Source organism: Hylobates moloch, unplaced genomic scaffold (assembly GCF_009828535.3).
Source record: "Hylobates moloch isolate HMO894 unplaced genomic scaffold, HMol_V3 SCAFFOLD_25, whole genome shotgun sequence".
Taxonomy (NCBI): Eukaryota; Metazoa; Chordata; class Mammalia; order Primates; family Hylobatidae; genus Hylobates; species Hylobates moloch.
This window is the reverse complement of record NW_026652300.1, coordinates 6,296,440-6,310,966: the sequence shown is the minus strand read 5'-3', so window position 1 is coordinate 6,310,966 and position 14,527 is coordinate 6,296,440. Positions and strand designations below refer to the sequence as shown.

Below are 14,527 nucleotides of genomic sequence, written 5' to 3'. Positions count from 1 at the left end.
TATTTGCTTGAATATTGACACCCTTCCAGTAAAGTTATGTTTATCCATTCCAGAAAATGACTAAGGGGTCTTAAAGGTACTGAAATAAAGTTACCATGGGTGCATGTAATATAAACCCTGCAAACACTGTTTACAATTCCGTGTTGTTGTAGGAAGAAAAAAAGGATTCAAATGTAAATGTGAGTGGAATAGAAAACTTGTTTAGAGTCCATTTTATGCATCTGTTAACATTTTGAAGACTGTGCAATACAATTTATCATCTTAAAGTTTATGAAGTGAAATAAATGACTTGCATATAACATAACTGCAATTGTCTACTTGAAGTTCCATTAATAACATTTCTCTTGAGAAAACAAATTACTTAAATAATTTTCAATTCAGTACATTTTTATGCATATCAAATAATTTTATTTAAAAATCATTTTCTATAGAATGAGATCAAAAAACCAGATTTTGATTGCCAATGTGGTGTGACGCATACAACCAGTATTCCACATCCTAATTTGTTTTGTAATACAGTCTTCAAAAGTTTATCTTTTTTAATGTAAAGAAATTTTCATATAAACTTCCCTTTATTTGGTTCAGGTTTCAGTGATTGTATATGTTCACACATTTTTATTTTATCAACGATTTTAACTGACGTGTAAACTTCATTTTTAAAAAAGATTTGACAGAGTATAATTTCAGTTTTCTCTAAAAAGAAATATAGTCCCTTATTTGCTTGCCAAATGGTGAATTTGTACGAGTAAATGAGCAGTTCTTACCTTATTCAAGAATACTCATTCATAATATGTTGTCTCAAATGATAGGAAAATTTAAGTTTCATTCAACACAAAGACATGAATGATTTTTAAAATATTTTATTGTCTACTATTGGTACATTTTTAGTTACAGAATTTGCTAAGTTGATTGTAAGCAAAAATCATTGTGTCCTTGTGTCATCCCTGAAAGCAACTAAAGTGTTTACTTCAGTTCCCCTCTCATATTCTGGTCTTTTAATCCTGAAAAAAATAGCAAAAGGAACAATTAAATAATTTAATTGTTTCTAGTGAGTACCATTTACAATACATGTATGCCTTCGGTTTTGTCAAAACAATGTACAACCACTTAAGTTGAACTCTATAATTTCCAACGTTTCTTTGTTCTTTCATTGTCATTAGATATTAGGTGTCCATGAAGCCTTCTTCTACCTTCAGAACACTTAAAGCCTATTATTTTATAACAAAATAACAATTGCTACCTTTCTTTGAGTAATTCTTGCATGCTAGGTTCCAAGCTCATCATGCTATTTTATTTTTCGTAAAACATCTCTAAGAAACTATCATTATTTATACTCAAATTTTACACAAAAAGAAACTGAGTTTTATTTTATTTATTTAATTTAATTTAATTAATTAATTTTTTTGAGACAGTCTCTCTGTCGCCCAGGCTGGAGTGCAGTGGCGCAATCTCGGCTCACTGCAAGCTCCACCTCCCGGGTTCACGCCATTCTCCTGCCTCAGTCTCCGGAGTAGCTGGGACTACAGGCGCCCGCCACCTCGCCCGGCTTATTTTTTGTATTTTTAGTAGAGACGGGGTTTCACTATGTTAGCCAGGATGGTCTCGATCTCCTGACCTCGTGATCCGCCCACCTTGGCCTCCCAAAGTGCTGGGATTACAGGCGTGGGCCACCGTGCCCGGCCAAGAAACTGAGTTTTAAAGAGTTCAAACTACCTGCCCAAAGTCACCTTTCCATAAATAGCTTTGTCAAGGTGTGAGCACATTGTAAATCCATGGTGTTAATTCTTAATAAGGAGATAAATAAATGCATTTTCTATGCACAGACAGAACATGTGCTTTAGACTAGAATAGCCAATGATAGACGTCAGATTACTTGGGATTCAATCAATTTCCTTCTTTTTTTTTTTTGAGGCAGAGTTTCACTGTTGTTACCCAGGCTGTAGCGCAATGGCACGATCTTGGCTCCCTGCAACCTCCACTTCCTGAGTTCAAACAATTCTCCTGCCTCAGCCTCCCTATTAATTGGAATTACAGGCATCTGCCTCCATGCCCAAATAACTTTTTTTTTCCCCTTTGTATTTTTAGTAGAGATGTGGTTTCACCATGTTGACCAGATTGGTCTCAAACTCCTGACCTCAGGTGATCCACCTGCCTGGGCTTCTCAAAGTGCTGAGATTACAAGTGTGAGCCACCCAACCACCCTCAATTTTCAAAAATTCTGCCCCATATTCTCTGTAAACATGTTCACAATTTTAAGCCATTTATCACATATATTATGATTTTTTAATTCAGAAGTTATCACATTTATATCTGGACAGAGGCTTGAAAATGATCTGATTTTGTCATTTTACCCCATTTAAAAGAAAAGAAAATATTCATACATTTGAAGTAACTTTTACAATAGTGCCTCCTTTTTGAGGGCAAAGCCATAACTTGAACCTAGCTGTCCTGGCTGTCTATCCTGATCATTTCCACCTCACTTTTCTCTGCTTCTCAGTAGTATATCATCAATAGCTTGTATAAATTGGAATTACAGTTGGATACATATAAGTGACAGATCACATAATCTTATATACGTAGAAATAAGACTTTATGGATGTGGATAAAGTTTGTTTTATTGATTATTCCTATTCATTTGTAAATGCTTCTTGCAATGGAAGATTCAGTCCTAAATTGAGGTAACTTCTTGTTAAAAGCTTAATCATCTATAGAATCTCAGCACTAAAAAGGACTCTAACAGCATGTTTAGTTTAGCCCCCTCAAAGTTAGACTGAAAACTACTGAAAACAGGAAACCTTCCTATAGGTTTTTTTAAGGAGATTTCCCATCTACCTTTCATAGCTTGTTCAAATGTTTGCACTCTAAAAATTACCCACCCCATCTTATCTTAAGCCTTCACTGTAATTCTAGCCTCTTCTTGCTAGTCAAATCTTTGAAATGAAAGAACTGATATTCCCTTATGCTGTTGCCCTTAAAATTAAGAGGGTTTAATAATACATGTTTCTATTAATGGGTTTTCATAATATATAGTCTGGTAGAAATTCAATAATAATAAAATTTAAACCTATCATAAAAACTGTGGTCTTAATTACCAAGCCATTTAGATAAATTTGTTTATAATGTAAAGATACAACATATTATTTGGACTAATAGAATCATAGATCTGTAACTACTACGACCCTGAGTTGTTGGACCCCTTAGAACTCTGGGGCCAACTTTGCTGCGCCATTTTCACAGGATTTGCATTGCAGTGGCTTCAAGGTGTACTCACCACTTCCTCCCGCTTGGTCTTGTCTGTTGCTGGCCAAGCTTCCAGATGCAGATCAGGAAGTATGGGGGGCAGGGGCTGCATGGGGAACATCGGAGGCAGAGGTGGCTGTGGCAGCAGGGGCTGCATGGGTTGCACAGGTGGCTGGGGCTGCATGGGCTTGTGAGGCTGTGGCTGAACAGGCTGGGGCTGGAAGGGCTGCTGGGCAGGCAGAGGGAGGTTTGGCTGATGGTGTTGGGTTGGAGTCATGGATTGCTGGCCAGGAACAGGCATCAGTGGTTGCTGGGGGATCCGGGGCTGCTGAGCTGACACCACTGGGATGTGATGAGGCTGCAGGGTGTGAGTCAGTGGGTGCTGTTGGGACAGCACAGGGATGATTTGGTGGTGCAGCCATCCACCCATGGGCTCGTAACCATAGGAAGAGTACTGGTGGGAAACAGAGAGGCAGGTTTACCATTGGCTCAAGTGACTCCACCCAGAGAAGCAGCAGTGTTTTCTCTGCCATTATGGCCATAGGAATATTTTATTTATTTTTCCTTTGCAAAAATTTGTAACTGTGTACACAGATATGACTTTTTACAAACTAAATTTCCCATTAGTGTCTATGTGGAGTACACATGGTATTTTCTTAAAATGGGAGTTTAAATGCATGCCTAATATTTTCAGGGAATAAAGAACAAAATGTCTACGTACTGGTGGTCTTATCATGCTCTGGTACCACTTCAAAGGGGCGAGCACCTTAAGAGAAAGATATATTAGAATCCATTTGATTTAATTTACTTTCATCCCATGCAGAAATTCACTGATGCAGTAGGAAATATAGACTCTCTAAAGCAATCCTGTCAACACTGATAGCCTGAGAATGTGAGTTCTACAAGAGAAAAAAGAAGGTAAAACATTTGTTAGGTACTTCCTGTGTGTCAGGCACTGTGTTTACATCCATCACACACATTCTTCATCTTTTCTCATATGCTAGGAGGCAAGTATTGTTACTCTCACTTTTTAGATAAGGTCATGGGGAGTTAAAGAGATTCATTAACTTGACTGCAGTTACAAAGGGTGTAAATCTGTTTATTTCCATAGCTCCTGCTCTTCATTGTAAGAGCAAAGCAAACATAAAATTATGCCATAATAATGTGACATAATGTTAATTTCATCTTTCCTTTGATGTCACAATGGGGAAAAAAGCGGTGCAAACACTGTCCCTCATCCTAAAAACATAGATTTACTGATTAAATTTGTCAGTCTTTTAGGTTTAACAGAAAACCTTGCCTCAGACTCTTACTAACATTTGTCAGCAGCTTGTGTAAGTAAATAAACTCACAGATTGTTACCTGAACCTGTGAGAGAAGTAGGAATTTTATTCCTTTCTGAACAGTATGTACACTTGGTTAACCTTAGGTTTGGGGATTGTTTATATAGTAATACAGCATGTAATCAATAAAAAAAAATTAGTTACCTTGCTCATATTATACTTGACAAAGCAGTTTTTATAGTTGTTAACTATATTACTCTGCAATATTTTGAAATGTGAATATTGCAGTAATTTCCCTTGTCCAAATGAGAAAACCAGGGTTCCAAAGAGGAAATTATTTGCCCAAAGTTAGTAATTTTACCTAATCTTTACATTTTACCAGATGGGATAGAACCAAGCTGGTCAGTCAGAGTTGACTTTTTGCTCTTTCACGGAACCTTCCTGAGCAGTGGTTCATGAATGAATAAGCTTACAGCCATATTTAGGAGGAGAGAGTCAATCCGAATGGTCAGGCAGGAGGGTGCTGGAACAACACAGGCTTGAGGCCAACCATCAGAGCTTAAACTGGGAAGCTGATGGTAGGAACTGTAAAACTGGGACCACTTGAGAAACCACTTCATTTGGGATGAAGAATCAACCCACTATTCTTTACAGAGCCCAGGGGACTGTTAATGCAAACAGTGATCAAAACTAATAAAGAGAAAAATTACCTCATAGCTGAAGTTGATATAACCAGGGTGCCCGGGATGAGGTGGTAGCTTTTATAGGGAGGAGAAGAGAAAGAGAGAGGAAGGGAGAGTGTGAAGGAAGGGAAGAGAGAGTAAGAGATTAAGTCAATATGCAATTGTTAACATTAAGAGAGACTAAAATTACTTTTAAATATCTATATAGTGCAGAATATATTTGAGGTCTGTTTTTCGTTAAAACAAATGCGCTATGTAGGAGAGGAGACCTCTTATTCTAAAGGGGTCTAGAATAGCTAAGTGATTGTCCCTGGGGTTATAGTCTTAATGTTGAAGACCTGGAAGCAGAAACCAGGACACATTTATTCTCCAGTGAGCAAACAACATCCTTCTCCCATCCCAGTGCTGTCAACGAATTCTACCTTATCCTGTCTTAACAGTTTACTTGCTGATAAAACTCACCACATGTTGGGGAGTGAAGTATGTTTCTTTTACATGGTAAAGAAATATCAACAAGCAGAGAATTGTCTCACAAATGTTCCCTTGTAGATCAGGAGGTGGTCAAATAATTTAAGTATCTAAGGGATTTCTCATAATTGACATGCAAAGTAAACAACACATCCATACAACAAAAGAAGCCACAAAAGAAACCACAAGGTGGAAATTAATGAATGCCAGAACAAGATGGGTGGAGAAAGTAGAAACATTATAAATCCCATGGAAAAATAAAAGAGTTTATTTAGGCCAATCTTTTTTATTATTCTCCCAGTGTTTTTATGGCAGAAAAAAAAATTTTAAGTTAAAAATAAAAGGCCACGTGAATGATAATCTGAATCAGGACTATCTATCCTCTCAAAAATGGGGGCCAAGTGTTTGGCACCTGCCTTGTGGAACTCTTGTTGTGCCTGGGGTCTACGTGAAGGAGAAGAGAGACAATCATGAAGAAAATCTCCCTAAGACATTGACCTTGTTTAGGACTGGCTATATTAAATTATTTTAAAATTCTCACATTTCATAGGAGGGGTTTATTCACTCTCATCTGGATGTGAATGGTTTTATTCAGGTCCTATACCCTTTTGATCGATACCATCTTAGAGGAAAAGGGCTGATTTTGTAATGCTGGGGCTCCTGAGAAGACTAGGGATTGCCACAGCGCAGGATTTCACGAAGGCAGAGCACAGAAACTTGGTTTTGTGGGTGAGAGAGGAAGAGAGGAGGTTGGTGTGGAAGCTTGCTGGTTTCTGGTTGTATCAACTGCTCTTTATGCCACCAAAAAGTAGATGCAGGCTGCTTGGCATGCATATGATCTAAGTTCTCTGCCTTTATGCACCTGTGTCCAGACAGAGTGGGTGTGACACCCTGGTGTTTAATACATTTGAATATAAAATACATCACTATATATTGGGTATAGGTGGGATCCTGGACAACCACAAGAAAGTCACATGCTTATCAGAGGCACCCAAAGGGGTGGGACTTCTGAGAATAGTTAAGATGGTTCTAGAAGTGGATTCCTAACACAGAAATCTTACCCTTCAAGTGGTAACAGCAGTAATATGTGAAGGGCAAGAAGATATCTGGAAACTTGAGAGGAATTGGATTTTAGACCAAATGGGCATTTTGTTAATATTTTTATAAGGCTGATTAAGCACTTTCTCTGGAGACCTTTCAAGAGTCCCTTTCAAAAGCTTCCTCCAGGCTGGGCGCCGTGGCTTATGCCTGTAATCTCAGCACTTTAGGAGGCTGAGGCGGGCGGATCATGAGGTCAGGAGATCGAGACCATCCTGGCTAACATGGTGAAACCCTGTCTCTACTAAAAATACAAAAAATTAGCGCATGCCTGTAGTCCCAGCTACTCAGGAGGCTGAGGCAGGAGAATCACTTGAACCTGGAAGGCAGAGGTTGCAGTGAGCTAAGATTGTGCCACTGCACTCCAGCCTGGGCGACAGAGCAAGACTCCATCTCAATAACAACAACAACAACAACAAAAACACACAAAAAACAAAAGCTTCCTCCATCTAGAAATGGGTGGTGATATTTACAAGCTAATGATATCAACTGAATCTCCTGAGTGCTTGTAAAAACACAGAGTCCTGGGCCCAACTCCAGCTGTACCAAATCAGAACCTCTAGCGGAGGCATCTCAGAAGCTATTTTATGTATTTAATTAATTGATTTATTTTTAAATTTTTGTGGGTACATAGGTATATATATTCATGGTGTACAATATGATGTTTTGACATATATTTACAGCGTGGAAAGATTAAATGAGGCTAACCAATGGAACAGTATTCAACCTTAAAAAGGAATAAAATCCTGACATTTACAAAGATGTGAATGAGCACGAAAGACATTATACTAAGCAAAATAAGCTAGGAAGAGATAATCGATTTTTTCACTCCTCGAAGTGTTTCTTCAACACAGATGTTTTGGGGCCTCTCAGCTTAAACTGTTTTAAACCTTAAAGTTTCCCAGCTGGGGGACAGATTCTTATTTCCACATTTGTAAATTGGACACAACTTATGCAAAGAATGTTTTGCTCACAGGCATGGCAAAAGCTGCTCCGACAAGAAGGGCAAACAAAATCCAGGTCCCCATTTCTTGATGGTTCTGAAATGAAAATCAGCAAGTGCTTTTCTCAAACATGTGCATCATAAAGTGCCTTAAAAAACATAATCTGCATTTGTCTGTGGCTAGCAAGTAGGATATTCTTTGCAAGGTTAATTTTTCATATTTGATTTCAAGTTCTCAGCCCATTTTATTGTTTTGGAGTCACAGTAGTTAGCATAAAATCATTTTTCATTTAGGTTGGAAATTGAACAAGTTGAGGAAAATAAATCGTGTTGTTATGTAATTTGGAATGCCATATTCCTGTCTGTCTGTATGGTCCGTAAAGCCATACAAGCTAAGTATAATTTTTAATTAATAATCGAAGGAACAAATTTGACTCTTAAGGTTCAAGAGCCCATCAAGGTAGGTATTTACCCATTACTACATAGCATTTTATCATTTTAAAATGAGAAGCTGAGAAATATTTCTTGTATTATCCATCTAGGTATTGATACTGTTAAAAACAAAGACTGATGATTTGAGGGGAAAAAATCTAAGTTATTTGCCAAAACAGATTAAGAAATGACAGGGATTTCCAGCCTTATGGAACTTCAGGCAAGTAAAATGTCTGAGCTCAGGGGGTCTGCATAGCAAAAGATGAGGTTAAACAGAAAGGCAAAGAAAACAATAATCTGTGAATTTATTGATTCTTCAGTAAGTTTTGGATAATTTATATCTCAAAGATTCTATTTTTGTTTCATGGTATCTTCCCTTTGATATATGTTCTAATTTAATTACAAATTAGAGATGTGAGATATGAATTAAAACTTGTTCACTTAAACATATGCACAATGCTTCATGGCTCAAATTATTGACTAACTTTAAAAATCTTTAAGTAAAAAGATATTGATTTTGGTAAAGACAGTGAATATAATATGTAGTAATGCTGATATGAGTACTACATTGATGTTCTATCCTAAATGTGTGTTATTAAACTTGAAATAATTTTTAAAGAGATAAAGTTTTAGATGATGGTTTTAGTATGAAATAATGTATTATTTGATGTATTTAACAAAAAAATGTGTTAAAAGTAATAAAGACAGCCTTAAAGTATTATTTCAATTTAGTTTACAAGTGAGTTTGGCTTCCAGGAACTCCTTATGGGTTCTAAAATTAAAATTTAAATACATATATAGACAAATACTTTGATGCATTATAAAGTAAAAAAAAAATTATGTAATGAGAGTCAAATTTAATTATAATCCAACAGAAATAACTGATTCTTAACAGCATAAAGTATTAGAAAAATTGAATTTATTTGCATCTATTAAATATGAATTACAGAAAAGAAGCAGAATAAAAAGGACACAAAATAACGTGTAAAATCCACATACCTTTAAATATATTCAGAGAAACTTTCTTTGTGCAACACAGGGAGGCTTGGTCCTCTAGATTTTCTTTAACTATGGGCTCAATTTATATCCTTCAAGGTATCTACAACAACCAATCAGATTTGTGAAGAAAAAATGTGTTGAATATGACTAAAATTCCTGTATCATCATAATTTTTTTGCAACCATGGCTAAATATAAGGTAGTATATTGTGATTAGTCCATATAGTCCTTCATTATAGTCAATAATATGTTTAACAGGTAGAAGGAACTTCATTGCACTGTTTTTAAGTCAGCACATTTGTAGCTTGCACATGCCAAAACATTCAGAGTTATGTTTAAGTGGATCTTATGTCATTGCCTGTGATTGATTAAAATTTTAAAATCCCTACAGCTGTATTTTTTGCTTTCCTTAAAGGTATGTCCTTTGTTCCCTGTTGCTACTCGTTTGTCACCACTGTGTTGTTCAGAAAAGGGCCAAAAGTCTTTCTGGTGTGATCTGCAACTATTTATTATCTAAATAAATTCAAGGTTATCATAGTAGCAAAACTTTTATGCATGATCTAAAAGGCAAGACGAAAGGGATTTTACACATTGGGCAGCACACATAAAAATATATTTAAATACTTAGGAACACCTATCATAAGGCATATTGCCCTGGCTACTTCATCCTACATGAAGGATGCATGAAGGATAGCATATCAGCCTTTCTAAGTATGATGGCCTTCTTTGCCCATGTACTTCTAGCCCATTTCTGCTTTCTTTCATGCATGAAACAGATTTTCTTTTTCTTTAGTGTCTCTTTAGTTGCATCGTTTTCATATTTTTAGTAAGCTCTACTTTGCCTAAGCAACAACAACAACAAAAGTCTGTCCCTCTCTGAGGACTGTGATCTACTAAAAGCATGCTTTTTTATAACCCTTTCATCTTAGTGAACCACAAAAATTTATGATTTTATTTTATATCTGATCAATTAAAAATCTAGCATCAAGAGATAATGATATGTCTATCAATATTAAATTAATAAAGGAAATAGTAATACCCAGATACAACTAATATTATAGCTGAATCTCTTTGAATAATTAGCTAATATTTATAAACTTTTTGCATATGAATATTATACCATATAGAAGAGCCAAATTTGAATAATTAAATTCAAGGACAAAATATGTATGAAAAGCATGTGTATAATAGTTAATGCTGCGATATAAATGCATATGGGTTCACCTTACCCAAGTTTCACCAAGGGACAACCTTCAAGTTACTTAGCTTGTCTGAGCCACAGTTTCTTCATATATAAACTGGGAACAGTAATAAAACCCTTTTAATAGAATTAGCATGAAAATTAGAGAGAGACATCCTTAGTAAATGGAAAGTTATTTATTACCTGTCCTAATTCACCATATGGCACTTAGAAATTTTTTAAACATGAAAATAAGATTCTAGGATGATGTGGGGATATTAGTAAGAAATGAGTAATTTTTATGAAGAAAGGTAAATCTTTCAAACTAAAAGGAAGAAAGGTAAACCTATCACCTTCTACTTCTTGCTATACAGAAAGATGTAGAAGATTATAAAGGGCAACATAGATGAATTAAAGTGAACATAGAATATAGTTCTAAATGCCAGCTGTACCCAGGATAGAATATAGTTCTAAATGCCAGCAGTACCAAGGGTGTATATGTATTTATGAATATATTTATTGGTGAATTGTATATTGAAGGTAAGAATACTCTTTGAAGGAAATTGTAAAACTAAGTTTTAAGAAAACAGGCTTTAGCATATTTGTAGAGAAGAGGTGAGGGAGTGAGAGAGTAAAAGAAGAGAGAAGGGAAGTATAATACATATTCTCCTTCAATTTATTTTATTTTATTTTATTTTTATTTCATTTTATTTATGTTTATTGAAGTTCCTAAAAGGATTTAAGAAATTTTTCTACAAAATTTTGGGTGATCTCTACTAAAGAAATGATTGAAAAAAAGTAGAGGTCTTGTGGCTTTAACAATGTATTATTTTATGTTGTCTCATATTTTTGAATGATAAGAAATTATATATTTGTTCAATGTAAACAACAGAATGCTTGCTTCTGATTCACTGTGGAGAATTATCCAGAGTTTGATGACCAGTATCACAAAAACAATATGATTGTTTGTTTTTCCCAACTGAATATCCTAATTCATACAGTCTTAACATATGGATAACTCTGCTTGAAATCTCTCCATTTAGGTCTCCCTTAAACATTGAAAAATTATCAGCTGTTTTGGAAGAGAGAACAAAATTTCAGTAAAAATTTTTTTATATAAACAAAAATTTCATTTATGAATAAGTTGAATTTTAAAAAGAAAATATAAATTATTGTATTGACTACTTCCTGAGGGAGAGGATCAAAATAGCTGATTAGATGTTGCTAATATGTACCGCTTCCATGGAGAGAAACCCGAATAGCAAGTGATATTCACAATTTAAACACATTGTCTAAGAGAGAATCCTAGGGTTGAAGAGACAAGTGATAAGAATAACTGAAAGCACATAAAAAAAGGGCTTAAGGTAGCTTGCCCAGCCAGGGATTAAGAGAAGCTCCTAAATATGGAAAAAGAGTAAAAGAGAAACCCCCAGGGTTCCACCCTTCTGCAACAGGCTTTTGTGTTATTGACTATGGGAGATACCCTTGATCCATGTAAGCCTCAGGCCTAACATAGGGAGAGACCTAGGCATTGCACAGAGACATTGCTCCAGAAAGGGAACACACCTAGAATCCCACAGACATGAGCCCAGAGCAGCTACAGCTTGGCACGATTCTAAGAATCTACGTGCTGGGATCTACTCCTGCCCACAGGCCAGAACTGAAATGGCTGCTGCCACTGGGCCAAAAAGAGAGAGGAGAGAAGGGACACTCCCACAGACCACTAGGACAATCCTTACCATATTGCTACAGCATACTGTAGGACCAGGGTGTGATAAGTCAGCAGTCCTCACAACTTCTTACTCATGCAACTCACCAGAGAGAAACCCTGCCCTTTCTGGTCATGAGTTCATGGCACCGTCTTGAGAATTTAAGGTTGGGATGTGCTCCACACTGGGGCTGAGTCCAAACAGACATGGCTGCAGCTACCATGTGACCAAGAAAGGACAGGTGAGACCAGACTGTTAGACAAACATAAGACAATTCCCACCACTCTGCTATGGGCTACTGTGAGACTAGGGCATGAAGAGTCTTAACTCCCCACAGCTTCTATAGCTTCTTACCCATGCCGTTCCACCTGAGAGGTCCCCCGCCCTGGTGGTAGGCTGACAACGCACCAACCATATCATCCCACACTAGAGCATTCCTCCAGTAATGCCTGTCTGTCACAGCCAGTGTGCAAAGACACTGCCAGGGCCCTGAGGAGAAGCCCCAGACCCAGGGCTCTAGTATGTTATCCAGGAGACCAGAAATATCCTGGCCCAGCCCATCACCAATCACATCTAATCACTTCTGCCAGGGTCTGAAGTCAGACTGACCCAATCTATTGATATTGCCACAAATGACACCCATCCATTCATGCCACCAGCAAGCTAGAGAACTATCCTACCCAATACATCACAGCTACCAGCAACACCAACATGGGCTTCTGGTTCCCAATGTGTTCCTCCACCACTGCTACTGCTGTAACACATATCATACCAGCTGGACAGGGGCCTGAGAATCCACCTAGTCACCCAGACCACTGCTCTCACTACCAGTGTCTAAGCAAGCCGTCTAGCGGTCCAAGAATTGACTTTCCAGGACCCAGTAACATTGGTGCCTGTTTAAGCTGCATTGATGGCTACGAACAGGGATGCTTGATGTACCACTGCCACTGGGGGCATTAACCCACCTGGTATCGCGGTCCCCAGAAAAACTTCACCATAACCTCAACTAATAACCTACCCTAAGCCACTGAGCAAATCAGAGACACCACTGAACTTGTTTAGTACTGAAGAAATCATACAGAGATTACACAACTGCAGGTACCCAAAATCAAAGCCAATGTCTCAAACAACTGTGTGTGTGTGTGTGTGTGTGTGTGTGTGTGTGTGTGTACCTTCAGGAAAAAGTTATCCCTTATCAGAGCAATTTCAAAAACTTGTAAGAAGCAATTGTTACGGCAGATGTGCAGATCCTAACTAACATAAGGACACTGAAACAAGCAAGAAAATATGACATCACCAAAGGACCACAATAATTATCCAGCAACAAGTCCTCTTTTCCCCTTTGAAGGATTTCCACAGGGACTTTTTACTGAGGATAAGATCATGACATGGTGCCAGGTTTCCCATGCACAACCCTCATTTTGGGTGAGCATTCCTGCCATACTTAGCTCAGGGCGCCCTTTCCAGTACAGCTCTATAACCCTTTGTCTGCCTGTTTATGACCCTGCAGTAATGGTACATTACCTTCCCTGAAGCTGATTTGTGGCACCTAGAGTTAGAATAAATTTACCTTCTTTGTTCGCTGATACTTTCAGGTGGCAGTGCTGGGTTTGTAGGGAAGTAACATGACTTCCCCAAAAGAAAGGTGGATTATCTAGTCCAGGATCCTATCTGGGTTGCCAGTTCTGTTACTGTCAAAGCCTGTCCCCTAAAAGATGGGTCTTTCCCTGTTCTTGTCATGAAGCCAATACAAGAAATCAAAAATGAGTGTCAAGTATTTCAGGCTTTATAGCCAGGAAATTGAGAAATGAGAGCATGGTTCACAAATGAAATTCTCCACTAGTGAACAGAAGAGGGTTAAAATATATTATTTCTCTAATGAAAGGACTGACATTAAAAGTAAGGAGAAGAACATCATGTCTTTTCAGAAAGTGGGCTTTCAACTTCTCAGAACTGTAGTTTTGCCTTACTTGTGGTTCGTTCTAGTCACTGAATTGGTGATTAGTCACCAGTTGTATCACTGGTAGAAATGTCATGTTGCATTAAAATGAGGTTATGATGAGGCTTGAGGTCTTTTTGAAGTTACTTGCTCGGCCATCTTGGTTTTAACCAGACTCACCTGGTCTAGCTACAAAGGGAATTCATCACAGGCATCTTCTTTCTTAAAAAAAAAAAAAGCAAGTTAGAGCAGGGTATAAGTTCAACTGTGTTACACTGGTATTTCACTAGGTAACATATGTTGAGAAACGAACATTCTCTTCGATAAATGATGCTGGGAAAATTGGATAGTTATATGTGACTTAAATGTGAAACCTGAAATTTATGAGAATACTGAAAGATCACTTACATAAAGCTCTTCTCAACATTGTTCTAGGCAAAGATTTCATGACTAAGACCTTAAAAGCACATGCAATAAAAGCAAGAATAGCTAAAAGGTTCTTGTACCAAAAATCTTTCCTTCTGCAGGAGCATAATTAGAAGAGTGAACACACA

At 37.3% G+C, this 14,527-nt stretch overlaps 2 protein-coding genes across 2 annotated transcripts in view; one reads left to right on the top strand and one right to left on the bottom strand.

Annotated features, from left to right (window-relative positions):
• Positions 1-844: 844 nt before the first annotated feature.
• On the bottom strand, positions 845-14,195 carry LOC116810986 (amelogenin, Y isoform). Its single transcript, XM_032756141.2, has 7 exons — positions 14,154-14,195; positions 9,147-9,246; positions 7,747-7,812; positions 5,234-5,281; positions 3,962-4,006; positions 3,272-3,694; positions 845-1,001 (listed from the first exon to the last, which is right to left on the bottom strand). The coding sequence occupies exons 3-7, from the start codon at positions 7,798-7,800 to the stop codon at positions 996-998; spliced, it is 576 nt and encodes a 191-aa protein (XP_032612032.1). The 5' UTR covers positions 7,801-7,812; positions 9,147-9,246; positions 14,154-14,195; the 3' UTR covers positions 845-995.
• LOC116811479 (probable ubiquitin carboxyl-terminal hydrolase FAF-Y) overlaps positions 12,746-14,527 on the top strand; it is a 128,554-nt gene continuing 126,772 nt past the window's right edge. Inside the window, 1 exon segment of the mRNA XM_032756511.2 lies at positions 12,746-12,914. Within this exon segment, the coding sequence (XP_032612402.2) occupies positions 12,746-12,914 (169 nt within the window).